A 22776-nucleotide genomic window follows, 5' to 3' on the forward strand; every position below is an offset into this window, starting at 1 on the left:
GTAGAGCACCGTACTATGAAGGCCTCAGTAGTAGAGCACCGTACTATGAAGGCCTCAGTAGTAGAGCACCGTACTATGAAGGCCTCAGTAGTAGAGCACCGTACTATGAACGCCTCAGTAGTAGAGCACCGTACTATGAAGGCCTCAGTAGTAGAGCACCGTACTATGAACGCCTCAGTAGTAGAGCACCGTACTATGAACGCCTCAGTAGTAGAGCACCGTACTATGAAGGCCTCACACACGCTATTCATTCTTGGCTCTACTTTCTCAGTCGCATTCACACAAAAATCTCCCTCTATATATCAGCATTGTTGACCAGGTTAATTAAAGCCAATGAGCGTGTAAACGAGAGGCTTCTCAAATATTACTCATTTACAAAAATTCGCGTAAATTTCCCTCATTCCTCAAAGATGTATTTCCACCTGATACAACGTCAGTTCGGTGATTGGTGACATTTGGTTGAGCTTGGAGAAAGCCCATGGTTAGGCAGAGCATTTCGGGCAATATTAAGCCTTAGAAATGCTATTAGTTTATACGTGAGATCACACAAAGAGGCCGCTTGTTACACACTCAGTGTTTCATAACAACTTCACTATCACCATAGATTACAGCAATAAACATTAGTCAAGGTTCCAACTAAGACTCGCCTCAGGAAACACTTGCCCACTTTGATGACAAAGCTTACCAACCTCCAATGCTTTGATCTTATCTCTTTGTCCTGTTTACATATTGTTTAGATTTCTTTCATTAGCGTCTGGGTCTTAGTCTGGGGGTCTAAAGACCTCCAGATCTATGGAGTGTCTTGAGCTTTCATGTGGAGGTTCTTATGTAGTGTGGAGGTTATGTACGGCGGAGGTTCTTATGTAAGGTGAAGGTTTTTAAAGTGCAAGTTCTTATGAAGTGTGGAGGTTCTTATATAGAGTGGAGGTTCTTATATAGAGTGGAGGTTCTTATATAGGGTGGAGGTTCGTATGTAGGGTGGAGGTTCTTATATAGAGTGGAGGTTCTTATATAGGGTGGAGGTTCGTATGTAGGGTGGAGGTTCTTAAGAAGAATGGAGGTTCTTATGGCAAAGTCAGTGGCCCCCACTCCAGAACACCAGATATTAGTGTCAAATAAAGCCCCTTTACATACCATCAATACGACAACAAAATGCCTTTCATCAGTGGACTGCTCGCAGTCAAATGCAATGTTTGCGGCTTTCACAGAGACCCACATAAAGGAAATATGGATCCCAGGGTATAACTTATTCAGATGCGACAGAAAAAAAAAAACGCAACAATGGGGGGTTGGGCTGTATGTCACTGAGTCGCTCAAATGATATAGTTGAAGTTTTGGCATTAAAGACTGAAAACCAAAACCTTGTCATTGTGATTGTATACAAGCCGTCTGATGCAGCTTCCCAACAATTCCAAGAACAACTTTTGAAAATTGACGGCTGTCTGAAAATATCCCAACTCCAGCCCCAAATATCCTGTTCCTGGGTGAATTCAACCTAAGACACCTAAAACACAGAAATGTAGCAGAGATAACCCCAGGAAGCAGCTCAGATGAAAATTCATACACACGAGCTATTAAATCTCTGCAACAAATTCACCATAAACCAGCAAATAGTGGAGCCAACAAGACTGAAAATACACTGGACTTCATCTTCGTTAATATTTATGATCTGGTACGAAATATAAAAGTATCAAAGGCAATACTCTCAGATCACAACATAATAGAAGCACAGGCATGCATACGTAGGGCTCCTGACAAACATAAGGTACTTATCTAGTTGTACTCACCTAGTTGTGGTTTCAGGGGTCGATTCACAGTTCCTGGCCCGCCTCTTCACTGGTCACTACTAGGTCACTCTTGCTTCATGAAATTTATCATGCCTCTTCTTAAGGCTATGTATGGATCCTGCCTCCGCTAGATCACTTCCCAGACTGTTCCACTTCCTGACAACTCTGTGACTGAAGAAATACTTCCTATCATCCCTCTGAGTCTTCAGCTTCCTATTGTGACCCCTTGTTGCTAGGGCCCATCTCTGGAACATCCTGTGTGTTTGTGTACTCACCTAATTCTCACCTAATTGTGGTTGCAGGGGTCGAGACTCAGCTCCTGGCCCCGCCTCTTCACTGATCGCTACTAGGTCCTCTTACGCTCTGCTTCCTGAGCTTTGCCATACCTCGTCTTAAAGCTATGTATGGTTCCTGCCTCCTACACAGATGACAGCAAGGAAATGAGTGAGCTACTCAAGTCCCAATATGACTCAGTTTTTAGCAAGCCGCTAACCAGACTGAGAGTCGAAGATCAAAATGAATTTTTTATGAGAGAGCCACAAAATTTGATTAACACAAGCCTATCCGATGTTATCCTGACGCCAAATGACTTCGAACAGGCGATAAATGACATGCCCATGCACTCTGCCCCAGGGCCAGACTCATGGAACTCTGTGTTCATCAAGAACTGCAAGAAGCCCCTATCACGAGCCTTTTCCATCCTATGGAGAGGGAGCATGGACACGGGGGTCGTCCATCAGTTACTAAAAACAACAGACATAGCCCCACTCCACAAAGGGGGCAGTAAAGCAACAGCAAAGAACTACAGACCAATAGCACTAACATCCCATATCATAAAAATCTTTGAAAGGGTCCTAAGAAGCAAGATCACCACCCATCTAGAAACCCATCAGTTACACAACCCAGGGCAACATGGGTTTAGAACAGGTCGCTCCTGTCTGTCTCAACTACTGGATCACTACGACAAGGTCCTAAATGCACTAGAAGACAAAAAGAATGCAGATGTAATATATACAGACTTTGCAAAAGCCTTCGACAAGTGTGACCATGGCGTAATAGCGCACAAAATGCGCGCTAAAGGAATAACAGGAAAAGTTGGTCGATGGATCTATAATTTCCTCACTAACAGAACACAGAGAGTAGTCGTCAACAGAGTAAAGTCCGAGGCAGCTACGGTGAAAAGCTCTGTTCCACAAGGCACAGTACTAGCTCCCATCTTGTTCCTCATCCTCATATCCGACATAGACAAGGATGTCAGCCACAGCACCGTGTCTTCCTTTGCAGATGACACCCGAATCTGCATGACAGTGTCTTCCATTGCAGACACTGCAAGGCTCCAGGCGGACATCAACCAAATCTTTCAGTGGGCTGCAGAAAACAATATGAAGTTCAACGATGAGAAATTTCAATTACTCAGATATGGTAAACATGAGGAAATTAAATCTTCATCAGAGTACAAAACAAATTCTGGCCACAAAATAGAGCGAAACACCAACGTCAAAGACCTGGGAGTGATTATGTCGGAGGATCTCACCTTCAAGGACCATAACATTGTATCAATCGCATCTGCTAGAAAAATGACAGGATGGATAATGAGAACCTTCAAAACTAGGGAGGCCAAGCCCATGATGACACTCTTCAGGTCACTTGTTCTATCTAGGCTGGAATATTGCTGCACTCTAACAGCACCTTTCAAGGCAGGTGAAATTGCCGACCTAGAAAATGTACAGAGAACTTTCACGGCGCGCATAACGGAGATAAAACACCTCAATTACTGGGAGCGCTTGAGGTTTCTAAACCTGTATTCCCTGGAACGCAGGAGGGAGAGATACATGATTATATACACCTGGAAAATCCTAGAGGGACTAGTACCGAACTTGCACACGAAAATCACTCACTACGAAAGCAAAAGACTTGGCAGACGATGCACCATCCCCCCAATGAAAAGCAGGGGTGTCACTAGCACGTTAAGAGACCATACAATAAGTGTCAGGGGACCGAGACTGTTCAACTGCCTCCCAGCACACATAAGGGGGATTACCAACAGACCCCTGGCAGTCTTCAAGCTGGCACTGGACAAGCACCTAAAGTCAGTTCCTGATCAGCCGGGCTGTGGCTCGTACGTTGGTTTGCGTGCAGCCAGCAGCAACAGCCTGGTTGATCAGGCGCTGATCCACCAGGAGGCCTGGTCACAGACCGGGCCGCGGGGGCGTTGACCCCCGAAACTCTCTCCAGGTAAACTCCAGGTAAACTACATCACTTGCTAGGCTATTCCACTTCCTGACGACTCTATGACTGAAGAAATACTTCCTAACATCCCTTTGACTCGTCTGCGTCTTCAGCTTCCAGTTGTGACCCCTTGTTTCTGTGTCCCCTCTCTGGAACAACCTGTCTCTGTCCACCTTATCTATTCCACGCAGTATTTTGTATGTCGTTATCATGTCTCCCCTGACCCTCCTGTCTTCCAGTGTCGTCAGTCCGATTTCCCTCAACCTTTCTTCGTAGGACATTCCCTGAGCTCCGAAACTAGCCTTGTTGCAAATGTGTGTGTGTGTGTGTGTGTGTGTGTGTGTGTGTGTGTGTGTGTGTGTGTACGTGCCATCTGTGTGTGCGTACTCACCTATTTATACTCACCTGCTTGTGGTTGCAGGGGTCGAGACTCAGCTCCTGGCCCCGCCTCATCACTGGCCGCTACTAGGTCCTCTCTCTCCCTGCTCCATGAGCTTTATCATACCTCGTCCTAAAACTATGCATGCTTCCTGCCTCCACTACATCACTTGCCAGCCTATTCCACTTCAGGACGACTCTATAACTGAAGAAATACTTCCTAATATCCCTTTGACTCATCTCAGTCTTCATCTTCCAATTGTGACCCCTTGTTTCTGTGTCCCCTCCCTGGAACATCCTGTCCCTGACCACCTTACCTATTCCTCGCAGTATTTTGTACGTTGCCCCTGACCCTCCTGTCCTCCAGTGTCGTCAGGGCGATTTCCCTTAACCTTTCGTCGTAGGACATTCCCCTTAGCTCTGGAACTAGCCTTGTTGCAAACCTTTGCACTTTCTCTAATTTCTTGATGTGCTTGACCAGGTGTGGGTTCCAAACTGGTGCTGCATACTCCAGTATGATCCTGACGTACACGGTGTCCAGAGTCTTGAACGATTCCTTACTGAGGTATCGGAACGCTATTCTTAGGTTTGCCAGGCGCCCATATACTGCAGTAGTTATCTGGCTGATGTGCGCCTCAGGAGATGTGCTCGGTATTATACTCACACCAAGATCTTTTTCCTAGAATGAGGTTTGCAGTCTTTGGCCACCTAGCGTATACTTTGTATGCGGTCTTCTCTGCCCTTCCCCCAATCTTCATGACTTTGCATTTGGCAGGGTTAAATTCGGGGAGCCAGTTGCCGGACCACGTGTCCAGCCTGTCGAGGTCTCTTTATAGTACTACCTGATCCTCATCTGATTTAATTCTCCTCATAAACTTCACATCATCTGCGAACAGAGACACTTCTGAGTCTATCCCTTCTATCATGTCATTCACAGGTGATCAATTATGATGGTGCCTTCACCAAAATTCAACTTCAGTAATAAAAACATACAGTGGTATCAAATCAACCATGACCTAAATGAAACAAGCTGAGAAGATATCGTAAACAACACGGATCCGAGCCTTTGCGTAGAAAAAACTAACTCTGTGGCCCTTGAGGTGTGCTTAAGGCACATTCCTTTAAGAAAAAAGAAAAGATGTAAACTAGAGAGAGAGACTCCCAGCAGAGAGCTGCTGTGAGGGGCCAGTATATCTGAAATATAAAATGAGGCGCTGGTCAGAGAAATAGCAAATATTGAAGTTAAGCTTAAGGAATCATGCAGGGTAGAGGTTCTTATGTAGGGTGGAGGTTCTTATGTAGGGTGGAGGTTCTTACGTAGGGTTGAGGTTCTTACGTAGGGTGAAGGTTCTTATGTAGGGTGGAGGTTCTTATGTAGGGTGGAGGTTCTTATGTAGGGTGGAGATTCTTATGTAGGGTGGAGGGTTTTATGTAGGGTGGAGGTTTTTATGTAGGGTGAAGGTTCTTATGTAGGGTGGAGGTTCTTATGTAGGGTGGAGGTTCTTATGTAGGGTGGAGATTCTTATGTAGGGTGGAGGGTTTTATGTAGGGTGGAGGTTTTTATGTAGGGTGGAGGTTCTTATGTAGGGTGGAGGTTCTTATGTAGGGTGGAGGTTCTTATGTAGGGTGGAGGTTCTTATGTAGGGTGGAGGTTCTTATGTAGGGTGGAGGTTCTTATGTAGGGTGGAGGTTCTTATGTAGGGTGGAGGTTCTTATGTAGGATGGAGGTTCTTATGTAGGGTGGAGGTTCTTATGTAGGGCGGAGGAAGGTCCTGTCATCAGTCTTATAATGTGAACTATAGCAGGACCTAGGTAAATATATATATATATATATATATATATATATATATATATATATATATATATATATATATATATATATATATATATATATATATATATATATATATATATATATAATTTTTCGTATATTTCTTGTTGTTGCATATTTCAGACCTGTTGACAGTCATGGTTATATCCTGGTCCTCACATTGCACGTTGCTTATTCTGCAACGTAGTTGCAGAATAAGCTTTTACTGAGGCAAATATTTCGGCCGTGTGTCGAGCTTTATCGAGTCATCTTGCCTTGAAAAAGCTCTACACGTAGCGAAACGTCGTTTCAATGAAAGCTTAATTTGCAACGTGTTTTCTTCAACGTCTGGATTATGTTTATATCAACTCTGCTTAGCACTACGGGCTTAATTGTTGTGTTAAACAAGTCTGCACCAACAACAATGTACTTAAGCTGTTATACTGTCGCAACACGGACTGTTTCATAATGTGTCAGGATGCTGACAACTAGACGTCATCACCTTGCAAGGATCCTTCCTGTGTACTCTCATAGGATCACTTACATATCATGGATAAACAGACACAATACCATGACTGGAACAGTTCAGAAATAACCCACAAACTGGAGATTTTGTAGACGAAGTGTCCGTCCGTCAAGGCAGTTATCAAGTAATGACTTGGTAATGATCTGTGAAAGACCGAGACGTCGGTTAAAGACATATCTTCGGCGAGTGGGTGTGTTGTGAGTTAGAGTGCATGCTATACAGAAGGCAATTTCTAACAAAAAAAAAATGCTTCTGAATCTGTTTTTCTTTGAGACTAAGCGATAAACATGTAATGCAGCCTTCGCTGCCACAACAAGACGTGTGTGAGCACTTTACCTTGATCTGCACACGTTGATAACACGTGTGTCAACAAGACGTGTGTGAGCACTTGACCTTGACCTGCACACGTTGATAACACGTGTGTCAACAAGACGTGTGTGAACACTTGACCTTGATCTGCACACGTTGATAACACGTGTGTCAACAAGACGTGTGTGAGCACTTGACCTTGACCTGCACACGTTGATAACACGTGTGTCAACAAGACGTGTGTGAACACTTGACCTTGACCTGCACACGTTGATAACACGTGTGTCAACAAGACGTGTGTGAACACTTGACCTTGACCTGCACACGTTGATAACACGTGTGTCAACAAGACGTGTGTAAGCACTTGACCTTGATCTGCACACGTTGATAACACGTGTGTCAACAAGACGTGTGTGAACACTTGACCTTGACCTGCACACGTTGATAACACGTGTGTCAACAAGACGTGTGTGAACACTTGACCTTGACCTGCACACGTTGATAACACGTGTGTCAACAAGACGTGTGTGAACACTTGACCTTGATCTGCACACGTTGATAACACGTGTGTCAACAAGACGTGTGTGAACACTTGACCTTGATCTGCACACGTTGATAACACATGTGTCAACAAGACGTGTGTGAACACTTGACCTTGATCTGCACACGTTGATAACACGTGTGTCAACAAGACGTGTGTGAACACTTGACCTTGATCTGCACACGTTGATAACACGTGTGTCAACAAGACGTGTGTGAGCACTTTACCTTGACCTGCACACGTTGATAACACATGTGTCAACAAGACGTGTGTGAGCACTTTACCTTGACCTGCACACGTTGATAACACGTGTGTCAACAAGACGTGTGTGAACACTTGACCTTGATCTGCACACGTTGATAACACATGTGTCAACAAGACGTGTGTGAACACTTGACCTTGACCTGCACACTTTGATAACACGTGTCATAAGAGCATAAGAGAGGAGGAAAAACTGCAGCAGGCTTATTGACCTATACTAGGCAAGTCCTTCTCAAACCCAAAACAACTAACAAAAATATTGGCCCTACTCGTGTCCTCGCTTCACTTCGTACAAAGTAAATCTGACAAATGTAAAAACTCTTACAATATGAAGAACGTCATTCGACGTTTCTATTAAGTCTCACCATCATAAACTTAGCGATTTTTTCCATACTACACCTTATATATTTTTCGTATTATTTTCTGCTTCTAGACAGAGGCAGCTCGAATGTTTTATTTTTTTCTTAGGAGGTTACTGACAGGTTTAATGTACTGTTCCGCATACCTATACATCAGTGTAAGAGGTCCATGTTGACCTAGCAGTTAGTAGGTACCTGCTTGTGTGTCGACTGTTGTGGATGGCATCCTGGGGGAGAAGGGTAGTAGTGTATGTTTAGTGTCGGGCGTGTACATAACTTGAAGTATGATGGCACATCTTAGCCTCTAAATAAGCTGAGGTAGGAGGACACCTCTTAGCCTGTAAATAAGTTGAGGTAGGAGGACACCTCTTAGCCTCTAAATAAGCTGAGGTAGGAGGACACCTCTTAACCTGTAAATAAGCTGATGTAGGAGGACACCTCTTAGCCTGTAAATAAGCTGAGGTAGGAGGACACCTCTTAACCTGTAAATGAGCTCAGGTAGGAGGACACCTCTTAGCCTGTAAATAAGCTGAGGTAGGAGGACACCTCTTAGCCTGTAAATAAGCTGAGGTAGGAGGACACCTCTTAGCCTGTAAATAAGCTGAGGTAGGAGGACACCTCTTAACCTGTAAATAAGCTGAGGTAGGAGGACACCTCTTAGCCTGTAAATAAGCTGAGGTAGGAGGACACCTCTTAGCCTGTGGAGGGTATATAAATTAGGGATGGAAGGAAAGAGGGGTAGGAGTCGTTCGTCCCAAAACGGTTGGAAGGATGAAGTAAAAGTGGTCTTGAGTGCTAGGGGCTTGAACATCGAACAGGCTTGTGTGAGAACGTTACATTTTAGCGAGTGGAAGCGGATGATTTTTGTACCCCGACGTGCTGATGGCGTGTGAGCAAGATAACATCCATAAAAGAATTCCATGATTCCTCCATGATGACTATGTCTTGGTGAATTCGTTCAACTTGGGGTTCTGTGTCGGCGTCCCAAATTTAGTTAGAAACGTGTGTTTTTAAACGTTGACCAAGTAATTATTACTACGTCTGTCATCATTCTCCTGTTTAGCGTGGTATAATGTGCAGCAGGTAGAGATTTACCACACACAACAAACACGACCTTCATGTAGATGTTGCAATGAGATGTTTGTGTTTGCGTTGTCTTGGTCCACTCACCGGAGGCTCCAGAATTTATGTATAGGAAAGTCTTAGGGGTAGCTGGGTTATTTTTTATTTATGCAGAGCTTTGAGAGGATTGATGAAGATTATAGGCCTGAAGTTTCCCTTACTCTCCCTCCATAGGGCACTCCTTTCATAGGGCACCCCGTCCATAGGGGACTCCTTTCATAGGGCACCCCGTCCATAGGGGACTCCTTTCATAGGGCACCCCGTTCATAGGGCACATTAACTCGATGTGAAGAAGTTTTGTTTGGGATTATTAACCCAGGGGAGGGTTACCAACCCAGGATAATCCAATATAAAATCCGTATATCACCGAGGACTGTCAGTCTTATTTCCATTGTGGTCCTTTCATCTTCCCCAGGATGCGACCCACACCATTCGACTAACACCCAGGTACCTACTTACTGCTAGGTGAAGAGGGGCAACAGGTGTAAGGAAACATGCCGAACGTTTCACCCGTTACGGGGAGCGATCCCGGACCCCTCAGTGTGTGAGCTGAGTACGCTACCAACCAAGCCACGAGTTGACAATACAGTCATCTTTACAGTTTCTTTAAGATAAATGCATTAATATTTTAAGCACAGTATAATAAACTGGAAGTTTGTCAAAAATAAAATTCAAAATTTTTTTTTATGCTTTTTTTATTCTATATTTATTTTTAATGTTGCATTGAGAAAATGAAGTGATGCTCTGTGTTCAGAGAATTATTATTATTATTATTATTATTATTATTATTATTATTATTATTATTATTATTATTAGTCGTGGGGAACCGATAAACATGTAGGGGCCTTACAGCGTCTATATTCTAAGAGTTTTGGCGAAATAAAAAATATCAGAGATTATCAGGATTCTTGGTCTGGGACCGGGCCGCGGGGGCGCTGACCCCCTTCCAACATATTTAAAGCTACCCGAAGTTCTCGCTTCAATGACTTTTTTTTTTTTGGGGGGGGGGAGGGAGGAGTTTGTTCAGCTCATCTACAACTCTATTACAGAACAAGTACTTCCTTATATCCTTTCTAAATCTAAATTTGTCCAAATTGAATCCATTACCTCGAGTCCTGCTTTGGTTAGAGTTTTCCTGCAAGGTATTTTGGTTGGTCTTTATTTGTTCCTGTCTTCCACTTGTATATTTCAGTTTAAAAACTGTTTAAAAACTGTAGTGTAAAGCACCCTTCTGGCAAGACAGTGATGGAGTGAATGATGGTGAAAGTTTTTCTTTTTCGGGCCACCCTGCCTTGGTGGGAATCGGCCAGTGTGATAATAATAAAAAATAAAAAAATCTGCCCCCAATTCTACGTCTTCATGAGAGTGTAGATTTAGTCTACCATCGTAGGAAAGGTTTCTAATACATATTTTCCAGCTTAATGAAATCCGTTCTGTATTACGGCGACCGGAACTGAGCAGTATTATGTAAATGAGGTCTTAGCAAGGATATATGAAGTTGAAGTATAACTCAGGACACCTCTTATTTATACTCCTTGATATGAAGTCTTTCTGGCGCTCAGCAGACGGAGGATCAAGCCTCCACTACGTCTTGCGCTGAATGACCCATATGGATTTAGCGCTTAACAAGTGAATTAAAAACAATTTATATGAAGCCAAAAATTTATATATTTTTTTTTTAATCGTGGTTTACCACTTCCAATACCTTCGTGAAAGTGTAAGTCTATTGTGAAGGCAAGAACTTTCCCTTTGTAAAACCCTGCTGAGATTCATTGATTAAATTATATCTTTCAAGGTGACTCTGAAACTGATTCACAATTATTGGTTCCATCCATTTTCCCACAAATGATGTTAGATTAATTAGTCTATAATAATCTGGTATCACATTTGTCTTTTTCCCCCTTATATAGTACAATGCACATTTGCAGAGATCTGTTGAAGAACGTAGATAATGGCTCTCTAAGGTCCTCCTTGTAACTCTTAAGAATTGTTAAGAAAAGAAAAACTGTTCGTCAGGGCCGGGTAACTTTTTAATGATTCAGTCTTTCCAGTTGTCTGGGCATCGTGTTTCTAGTTACTTGGATCTTGCTTAATTTATTTTCGTCCTGAGAATTATGTTTATTGATTTCTGGGATTTCCCTTGTATCCTCTTGAGTAAAAACGGAGAGTAAATAAGAGACAGGACTCCAGAAAATTTTGCAAAAACTGCTGGCTACACCTCATGGGTGAGAAGACAGGCAAGGGCAAGGAGGAGGTTGCTAGGTAAGACACATAGGCAACATTTAGGCAACTTTATTCCGAAACGTTTCGCCTACACAGTAGGCTTCTTCAGTCGAGTACAGGCAGGAGCAGTAGAGATGTATAACATTTTGATATTCACTCTGTCAGACACTGCAACACAATGGCATCTTGGTACAGAAGAGAAAACACCTTGGAAAACTTTTTCAAGTGAGAATTGTTTGATCTGAGAGGGACGTGACCTCTCAGTGGCTACAATCTCACTACTTCTACTCTGCACCTCTCCTTCGGACAATATTTAAGTCTCAACACTGTCGCTTGATCTTCAGTTAGTTCCAGACTATGGAACTGAACTTCTCCAGGCTGAGGGACTGACAACCTCAAATCTACGACTTCAAGGGTGATGGAATGATTACATCGTCTTCACATCTACTGCTCCATTTCTGTACTCTACTGAAGAAGCCTACTGTGTAGGCGAAACGTTCCGGAATAAAGTTGCCTAAATGTTGCCTATGTGTCTTATCTACCAACCTGTCGGTATTGTATACCATTTTGATATTCGCAAGGAGGAGGTGTTGCTGTGTGCTTCTCTAAAAGTGTACATGCCCAGCACATTGATGTTGCCACCCCTACTCATCTTGAAATGATGTTCTTCAAGCTATGTATAAACACTAGTACCTCTGTACTAGTATGTACAATGTACAGACCTCAGTGGCAACATGCAGACCCCATCAACTTCCTAATGGAAAATATTGACTCCCTTCTGCTCCAACACAGCTGTCAACATATCATAATTGTTGGTGACCTCAACCAACACCTTATACAGAGGGACTTTGATGACCTTCTTGCAGTGTTTGACATGAGAAACTTTGTTGATTTCCCTACTCACATCTCTGGCTCCTCCCTTGACCCAGTAATGAGTGATCTGGCAGTAGGTATAAGTCACTTGTCAACCCCTCGGCTATGTTGAATAGTCTGACCACAAGGCTGTTTTTACGACACTTAAGATCCTAACAGAACAAGGTGAGGAGTCCATATCCACAACCTGGCAATGGGAAAGAGGTAATTGGCCAGCCCTTTGCTCTGAGCTCGCCACCACCGATTGGAATGCTCTTCTCCAAGGGGATGCTGACAACCAAGTGAAAGCCTTCACTGGACACATTCTTAATCTACAACAAGAACACATCCCTCACCGGCAGTACGTGACGAAGCCTACAGATCAGCCTTGGTTCGGCTTTCGTTGTAGAGAGGCTGCTACTGCTAAGTACAAGGCATAGCGAAGCTATAAGAGACATCCTACCACCTATAACAGGAACCTGCACAGGCAAGCCTGTAGGCATATGGGTGAGGTTCAAAAGTGAGCCATCGCTAAAAGGGAGGTGGACGCAAAAAGAAAGCTAGAATCAGGTAGAGTAGGTTCCAAAACCTGGTGGCCCCTGGTCAAGGACAGACAAGGTTATCTGCCTGACGAACTCATTCCACCTCTAAATCAACAGGATGGAACCACCTCTACTAGTAGTCAAGAGAAAGCGGATCTCTTTGCCGAACACTTTGCTACCAAAATGCAAGTTCCTGATCCAGCAAGGGACCTTCCTTGGCTAGCTGCAAGAACTGTGTCAAAACTGTCAGTGGTGACAATAAGGCAGGAGAAGGTGCATTTCCTTCTTTCCTTCTGTGGGCCCAGACAAGTTGAGCCCAAGATTGCTGAGATGTGCAGACTCGCTTGACACTGGTCAGAGAAAAATCGGCTGTGGGTCCCGGGAAGACAAGTTCGAGCCCAAGATTGCCAAATCTGAGATGTGCATGGGACAGATGACAGCTAGCTACTCAAGTCCCAATATGACTCTCTAACTCGCATCTTTAAGCACTGCCTAGTACAGTGTAAATGGCCATGCACTCAAGAACTGCAAGAAGCCCCTATCACGAGCCTTTTCCATCCTATGGAGAGGGAGCATGGACACGGGGGTCGTCCCACAGTTGCTAAAAACAACAAACATAGCCCCACTCCACAAAGGGGGCAGTAAAACAACAGCAAAGAACTACAGACCGATAGCACTAACATCCCATATCATAAAAATCTTTGAAAGGGTCCTAAGAAGCAAGATCACCACCCATCTAGAAACCCATCAGTTACACAACTCAGGGCAACATGGGTTTAGAACAGGTCGCTCCTGTCTGTCTCAACTATTGGATCACTACGACAAGGTCCTAGATGCACTAGAAGACAAAAAGAATGCAGATGTAATATATATAGACTTTGCAAAAGCCTTCGACAAGTGTGGCCATGGCGTAATATCGCACAAAATGCGTGCTAAAGGAATAACAGGAAAAGTCGGTCGATGGATCTATAATTTTCTCACTAACAGAACACAGAGAGTAGTAGTCAACAGAGTAAAGTCCGAGGCAGCTACGGTGAAAAGCTCTGTTCCACAAGGCACAGTACTCGCTCCCATCTTGTTCTTCATCCTCATATCTCATGTGTGACAGTGTCTTCCATTATAGGCTGCAACCCAGGCGGAATCCAAAGGAGGATCTCACCTTCAAGGACCATAACATTGTATCAATCGCATCTGCTGTGATGTACAGAGAACTTTTCCTGGGAAAATCACTCACTACGAAAGCAAAAGACTTGGTAGACGATGCAACATCCCCCCACTGAAAAAGGAAGGAAAATAAACACAACAGAAAAGCTTTCCAAAGGCCTGTGATCCTGGGTGTAAAGGAAGGAAAATAAACACAACAGAAAAGCTTTTGACTTACATTATCTTTTCACTAAGTAAGAACAGAAGTATGTACACTATATACACTATGTACAACAATAGGTATTAGTGCACTCCACGGTAAGCAAGGCAGAATAGACGCCACTAGAGAGCAGACCGTGGTTCAACCAGCTCTAGAATGGAAGTAACAAGGGCAGACAGGCGGGTGATGCCCACAACACCTCTGCGATTGCCAAAACCATCTTCTCACTGGCTGAACCTGGGTACTGATCGAACGACGGGGCCCCATCGTCCGATCCTTAGTACTGGTTCGCTGGTTGGGGGAGATAGCCTTTCAATGAGGGTGTGTTCATGCGCCGAATAAAGGTTACGTACTCTTTGCATGCCACACTGCGGAAAGAGGAAAATGTAGTCCCTGTTCACAAAAAGAAGAGAAGAGCAGAAATCAGTGTCACTCCTGTCAATCACTGGAAAGATCCTCGAGACGATAATCTCAAGACAAATGAGAGTTTTTTAACTACAACTCACTACTTTGTGGCCGTCAATATGGCTTCAGGAAAGGTTATTCTGGTGGTGATCTGTTGTTAAACTTCTCCACTAAAAGGCACCAGTCACTGGATGAATCCAAAGACAGTTGTGTGGTAGCACTGGACATTGCTGGTGCGTTCGACCGAGTGTGGCACCAGGGCCTCTTAGCAAAACTGCAAACACTGGGAATCGCAGGCTCTACGCTACGTCTTCTCAGGGTAGTTCTCAATGGAACAGAATCAGCAAGACATCCTACTGGAGCAAGTGTACCACAAGGAAGTGTGCTGGGACCATTGTTATGGAATGTCTACTTCAATGACCTTCTTTATCTCATCCCAGAATCCCATGCATATGCAGACAACTGTACTCTGACATTTACTTATTCAAGAGAAGAAATGCCAGCTGCTCTAAGCTACATCAATCACCAGCTAAGAGCTATATCAGCTGGGGTAAACCGATGGCAAGTAACATTTGCACCTGAGATAACACAAATGATGATGGTCTCTAGGCACCATGATGGTAATGCTGGAGCAGTAGTAAGTATGAATGGGAGCGTGTTGGTACCTGGGAAAGAAGTTGATATCCTTGGGGTGAAATTTGACTCCAAACTGACCATGAAGAACCACGTTGTAAATCTTGCAAACAAGGCAGCCAGGAAGCTTACAACACTTTGACGTATCTCGTATCTGCTTGACAGTAGGGTTGCAAGATTCTGTATTAAGCACAAGTACGCTTACACCTTGAGTATACTCCACTTTCTTGGATTGCCTGCTCCCTCCCCTCATCCGCGACTGCTTGACAGAGAAGAGAACAGAGCACGACGTCTCATTTCTTGCCTGGATCCATCCTGGATAGATCTGTCATTTCAGCAGAGCCTTCAATACAGGAGGGATGTGGGTGGCCTTACTGTTATGTACATGGCCAATATTGTCAAAGTACCACTCTTGGCTCCACTTCGAGGACAGCGTGAAGCAAGCTTCTGTACTACAAGATGGACAGAAAGCAGCAACTTCACTCCGGCTGTACTCTTCTCCAGAACATCACTTCATCTGAGATCATTTATCCCCAGGATGACTCGAGTATGAAACACATTCGTACAGCATTATGATGTCAACGAGATAAAGTCAGTTGTTCAAATGAAAATGCTGGCCCACATATTGCTCCAATTTCAATAAAGCTAGGGATCTTTAACCTAACATTGTCAAACCCTGTGTAAAGAGAGAGAGAGAGAGAGAGAGAGAGAGAGAGAGAGAGAGAGAGAGAGAGAGAGAGAGAGAGAGAGATCCATAATTTAGGCATTAATACATTCGTGACTGGAAGTGTTCAGGTTCTATGCAGACTTAATCACCCTCCTGTGGTCGCTATACTTAAAATACATTTAACTAACGGAGACAGATTTAAATTTTTAGATTTTGCCGCTGAAGCTGTTAGTTTCTAGTACGCCCCATATCCATCCTAAGGACGGTAGGACTAGAACCAATGGACACAAAAACCAGAAAATAAAATAAAAACGAAAGCGTTAATAATAAAGAGTACCAAGAAATCGAAGCATTTACTAAACATTTAAGCATTATGCACTAATAACCCGCACATTAGGAGAAAGAAGCTTGTGACTCGTCGTGGTAAGCTTCTCTCTCTTATGTGCGAGGTATTTGTGTATTGTTCCCGTCACGGTATTGTTCCTTTTGGTTCTTTATTTAGGCGTCAGAATCGAAGGAAGTCGTAGTACCGAGAACACAACGTGAGAAGAATGAGAGCAACAATACAGGTCTCCAAATATCAAATGAATACTTACCCCGACGACCTTGGAGATGTGGGGACCGTCCTCGATGTTGCTGGGGTCCTCGAAGGTCGGGTTCTCCACACCTCCGCCACTCTGTCGTAAATTAAGTAAATTTATTCAGGTATACACAAATACAGTTACATAGATTATCATATATAGCAGCATATGTGTAGAGAACCTGGGATAACCCAAAAAAGTCAAAGTGACTTATTTCTATTGGGACAAAGTGACTTATTCCCATTGGGGTCCTTTAATGATAAACATTAATTTCACTAAAAATAATCCACGGAACGGGTGGGATTTGATCCCATGGCTAGTGAGTCGTAAAACTTCATGGGTTCTAACCCCACCCGTTCCTTGGTGTGTTTGCAATTGTGTTATTATGGTTTATTTCAGTAAAGTAAGGTTTACAGGTGGTTCGGAAAAGGCGACATTATTGACACCTTCCAGGTAGACTCCAGGTAAGTAGGTAAGGGAGGTGTCACGGAGAAAGGTGTGGGAGTGGACATCCCACCAGGCATATCACCGGAAGCACATATCAACCCTGGAATTTCGGAGGCGTGGGCAAAACTAATGCCTGCTGTATTTTGGGCACACGCCCCAGCTCTGAGGCGCTGGATGAGATTTTCGCCTTATAATCGGTGATACACACGTAACAACATGTACCTTATGTGCCACCTTTATATCAACAATGTATCTCTTAAATCTTCTGTACCATATTATGTAATAAAATATTCCTATTGGTAAAAAAAATATGAAAAGATGGGGTGGTAGGGGAAGTGGAATATTCAAACGGCATCAGGAAGAAATCCAAATATTCTTCCTTGAAGCCTTTTTATCCACTTCTCCGAAGCTGTGGGTCCCACAATTTACACCAGAGGTGGACCCATGCTATATATATATATATATATATATATATATATATACATATATATATATATCTGTATATATATATATATATACCTATATATATATATATATTATATATATATATATATATATATATATATATATACCTATATATATATATATATATATATATATATATATATATATATATATATATACCTATATATATATATATATATATATATATATATATATATATATATATATATATATATATATATATATATACCTATATATATATATATATATATATATATATATATATATATATATATATATATATATATATATATATATATATATATAATGTGAGTAGTCACGACAGCGCTTGGAATTTCTCTATTCTTTCATAGTGGTTGTTTTGCATATTCTGAAATCACCTGTTTACTGTGATCTTATTGCATATATATATATATATATATATATATATATATATATATATATATATATATATATATATATATATATATATATATATTTACCTTTTTCTCCTCATTGGTGTATTTGATGGCAGTAACAGGATATCTGTCAGCATCCTGTGGAAGAGAGAACTGTGTTATTGATCTGTGGTGAACACGTGAAGAACAGGTGGTGAACATTTGAATAGGTGACGAACATGTGGTGGAAAGATGTCAAAAACATGGTCAACAGGTGTTAAAAAATGTGGTAAACTGGTGATGAGGTTGGAGGGAACGTGTAGTGAACTAGTAATGAACATTTAGCGAGTGCAAATTGGCGAGTACTTATCGATATGTACTCACACACACACACACACACACACACACACACACACACACGACTCGGGACCAGGAGCTACGAATATACCCCTGGAACCACAAATAGGTGAGTACGGAGAGAGAGAGAGAGAGAGAGAGAGAGAGAGAGAAACAGAAAACGTTGTACTACAGTTGTCGGCCTTGACATGCATACTAACTAGTGTAAAAGAGAAAATAAACAGAGGACAGTGCTGGAACACCTGGAGAAAACTGACTTCATAAACAAGAAGCAAGGATTTAGAAACAGCAAATCCTGTTTTACAAACTTGTTCGAACTGACGGATAAAGAGAATTAAAGCATGTTATTGGCCCGCAGGAAGGGATTCAACACTGTGCCATACAAGAGAGTAACGGAAAATCTACAGGAACCGGCAGCGATGAGAGGAAAACAATGTAGATAAATAGTCCAGAGAACCGACAAGTGGCTTTATCAGTCCTAAACAAAGAGGAATGGTGAAGACCAGAATGAGTTTAAGGCAATCAGTCCCTCAGCCTGGAGTCGATGTAATCAGTCCAGAAAAACATTACAGTGGCTCAAGTAATACCCAAGCTTCAGAAAATAGTGATGGTCAGAAACCGCGTTACAAGGGACCAGTTTAACAAGCCAGGTTTTACTAGACTCGACACCATGTGTATCATATCACGTACAAAATTAGACTCGCATATTAATAAATAACTAAGACCCGCGTCGGTAAACGCTTGTCTTGTTTACCTGGAGTTTACCTGGAGAGAGTTCCGGGGGTCAACGCCCCCGCGGCCCGGTCTGTGACCAGGCCTCCTGGTGGATCAGAGCCTGATCAACCAGGCTGTTGCTGCTGGCTGCACGCAAACCAACGTACGAGCCACAGCCCGGCTGGTCAGGAACCGACTTTAGGTGCTTGTCCAGTGCCAGCTTGAAGACAGCCGGGGGTCTGTTGGTAATCCCCCTTATGTATGCTGGGAGGCAGTTGAACAGTCTCGGGCCCCTGACACTTATTGTATGGTCTCTTAACGTGCTAGTGACACCCCTGCTTTTCATTGGGGGGATATTGCATCGTCTGCCAAGTCTTTTGCTTTCGTAGTGAGTGATTTTCGTGTGCAAGTTCGGTACTAGTCCCTCTAGGATTTTCCAGGTGTATATAATCATGTATCTCTCCCGCCTGCGTTCCAGGGAATACAGGTTTAGGAACCTCAAGCGCTCCCAGTAATTGAGGTGTTTTATCTCCGTTATGCGCGCCGTGAAGGTTCTCTGTACATTTTCTAGGTCAGCAATTTCACCTGCCTTGAAAGGTGCAGTTAGTGTGCAGCAATATTCCAGCCTAGATAGAACAAGTGACCTGAAGAGTGTCATCATGGGCTTGGCCTCCCTAGTTTTGAAGGTTCTCATTATCCATCCTGTCATTTTTCTAGCAGATGCGATTGATACAATGTTATGGTCCTTGAAGGTGAGATCCTCCGACATGATCACTCCCAGGTCTTTGACGTTGGTGTTTCGCTCTATTTTGTGGCCAGAATTTGTTTTGTACTCTGATGAAGATTTAATTTCCTCGTATTTACCATATCTGAGTAATTGAAATTTCTCATCGTTGAACTTCATATTGTTTTCTGCAGCCCACTGAAAGATTTGGTTGATGTCTGCCTGGAGCCTTGCAGTGTCTGCAATGGAAGACACTGTCATGCAGATTCGGGTGTCATCTGCAAAGGAAGACACGGTGCTGTGGCTGACATCCTTGTCTATGTCGGATATGAGGATGAGGAACAAGATCTTACTGAATCTGACCTAATCTAACCTAACCTAACCATAATCTAACCTAATCTAACCTAACACCGAATCATTCTATGTCCAGTAACACGGACTAACGCTCCCCATTTCCGGGTGACCCACTTCTATCAACCAACACCTCACAACTAACCTTGTTACACCTACAACTATCCTCCAGCAGGACACCACCTCAGTCACTGCTTAGCCAGCCAACTCCAGGTGAGCAACCAACCTCCATAAAATGACCTGCAACTACCACCTGCAGCTTCGGCCTTCTGACCAACCTCTTGCGAAAAAAAAGCAATTGCAAGCAGTATGCATCCTTCCAATTCAATGACGCAATGGTATACAGACAATATAGCAGTGTGCAATTGATGGGCAGGAGGTATACCTCTCTCATAAAACCAACCTCTTTATGAATTACTCAATATACACACACTGGCTTAGCGCTTCTTTTTGATTATAATAATAATAATATACACACACGCGTATTCAAATTACACCAAAGTGGATAGGCCACTAACCTTTTAAAAACCCCACCTCCCCCTCCTCCCTCCCCAACCATAACCTAGTCATTGTGGTAGTCTACAAGCCTCCGGATGCAACATCCCAGCAATTCCAGGAACAGCTGTTAAAAATTGACCACTGTCTGGAAAATCTTCCAGCTCCTGCACCCAACATCTTGCTCCTGGGGGATTTCAACTTACGGCACCTAAAATGGAGGAATATAGCAAATAATATTGTTGCAGTAATAACACCTGGAGGCAGCTCTGATGAAAACTCACACTCACACGAGCTTTTAAATCTCTGCACAAAATTCAATTTAAACCAGCAAATAATAGAGCCTACTAGAATGGAGAATACACTAGACCTCATCTTCACTAACAATGATGATCTGATAAGAAATGTCACCATATCAAAAACAATATACTCAGATCACAACATAATTGAGGTTCAGACTTGTATGCGTGGAGCCCCAGACCGACAAAATGAGACTAGTCACGAGGGAGCATTCACCAAATTCAACTTCAATAACAAAAACATAAAGTGTGACCAAGTAAACCAAGTCTTAACCGATATAAGCTGGGAAGATATACTAAGCAACACAGACCCCAACTTATGCCTAGAACAGATTAACTTGGTGGCACTCGATGTATGCACAAGGCTTATTCCTCTAAGAAAAAGGAGGAGCAGATGTAAAATAGAAAGAGACAGGCGCTCCCTTTACAGGCGACGGAAAAGAATAACAGAGCGGCTAAAAGAGGTCAATATATCTGAAATGCGTAGGGAGACACTGGTCAGAGAAATAGCAAACATCGAACTTAAGCTAAAGGAATCTTATAGGAGTCAGGAATCGCGGGAAGAACTAAAAGCCATAAATGAAATCGAAAGAAACCCAAAGTATTTCTTCTCCTATGCCAAATCAAAGTCGAGAACAACGTCCAGTATTGGGCCCTTACTTAAACAAGATGGGTCCTACACAGATGACAGCAAGGAAATGAGTGAGCTACTCAAGTCCCAATATGACTCAGTTTTTAGCAAGCCGCTAACCAGACTGAGAGTCGAAGATCAAAATGAATTTTTTATGAGAGAGCCACAGAATTTGGTTAACACAAGCCTATCCGATGTTATCCTGACGCCAAATGACTTCGAACAGGCGATAAATGACATGCCCATGCACTCTGCTCCAGGGCCAGACTCATGGAACTCCGTGTTCATCAAGAACTGCAAGAAGCCCCTATCACGAGCCTTTTCCATCCTATGGAGAGGGAGCATGGAGACGGGGGTCGTCCCACAGTTACTAAAAACAACAGACAGCCCCACTCCACAAAGGGGGCAGTAAAGCAACAGCAAAGAACTACAGACCGATAGCACTAACATCCCATATCATAAAAATCTTTGAAAGGGTCCTAAGAAGCAAGATCACCACCATCCAGAAACCCATCAGTTACACAACCCAGGGCAACATGGGTTTAGAACAGGTCGCTCCTGTCAGTCTCAACTATTGGATCACTACGACAAGGCCCTAGATGCACTAGAAGATAAAAAGAATGCAGATGTAATATATACAGACTGCAAAAGCCTTCGACAAGTGTGACCATGGCGTAATAGCGCACAAAATGCGTGCTAAAGGAATAACAGGAAAAGTCGGTCGATGGATCTATAATTTTCTCACTAACAGAACACAGAGAGTAGTAGTCAACAGAGTAAAGTCCGAGGCGGCTACGGTGAAAAGCTCTGTTCCACAAGGCACAGTACTCGCTCCCATCTTGTTCCTCATCCTCATATCTGACATAGACAAGGATGTCAGCCATAGCACCGTGTCTTCCTTTGCAGATGACACCCGAATCTGCATGACAGTGTCTTCCATTGCAGACACTGAAAGGTTCAAGGCGGACATCAACCAAATCTATCAGTGGGTTGCAGAAAACAATATGAAGTTCAACGATGAGAAATTTCAATTACTCAGATATGGTAAACACGAGGAAATTAAATCTTCATCAGAGTACAAAACAAATTCTGGCCACAAAATAGAGCGAAACACCAACGTCAAAGACATGGGAGTGATCATGTCGGAGGATCTCACCTTCAAGGACCATAACATTGTATCAATCGCATCTGCTAGAAAAATGACAGGATGGATAATGAGAACCTTCAAAACTAGGGATGCCAAGCCCATGATGACACTCTTCAGGTCGCTTGTTCTATCTAGGCTGGAATATTGCTGCACACTAACAGCACCTTTCAAGGCAGATGAA

The 22776-nt window shown here is 43.0% G+C and overlaps 1 protein-coding gene across 5 annotated transcripts in view; it reads right to left on the bottom strand.

The window, feature by feature from the left end:
* LOC128691278 (sodium-dependent nutrient amino acid transporter 1) overlaps positions 1–22776 on the bottom strand; it is a 151424-nt gene that overhangs the window by 77307 nt on the left and 51341 nt on the right. For all 5 annotated transcript variants that reach the window (XR_011392823.1, XM_070091565.1, XM_070091566.1 and 2 more), the window contains exons 2-3: positions 17983–18036; positions 16604–16684 (exon numbers count right to left, since the gene is read on the bottom strand). Coding sequence is in view for 4 of the 5 variants with exons in the window: in XM_070091565.1 (XP_069947666.1) it covers positions 16604–16684; positions 17983–18036 (135 nt within the window). In the remaining variant the exon portion in view is untranslated. The remainder of the gene's footprint in view (positions 1–16603; positions 16685–17982; positions 18037–22776) is intronic.

The sequence above is a fragment of the Cherax quadricarinatus genome, chromosome 36, assembly GCF_038502225.1.
Source record: "Cherax quadricarinatus isolate ZL_2023a chromosome 36, ASM3850222v1, whole genome shotgun sequence".
NCBI lineage: Eukaryota > Metazoa > Arthropoda > Malacostraca > Decapoda > Parastacidae > Cherax > Cherax quadricarinatus.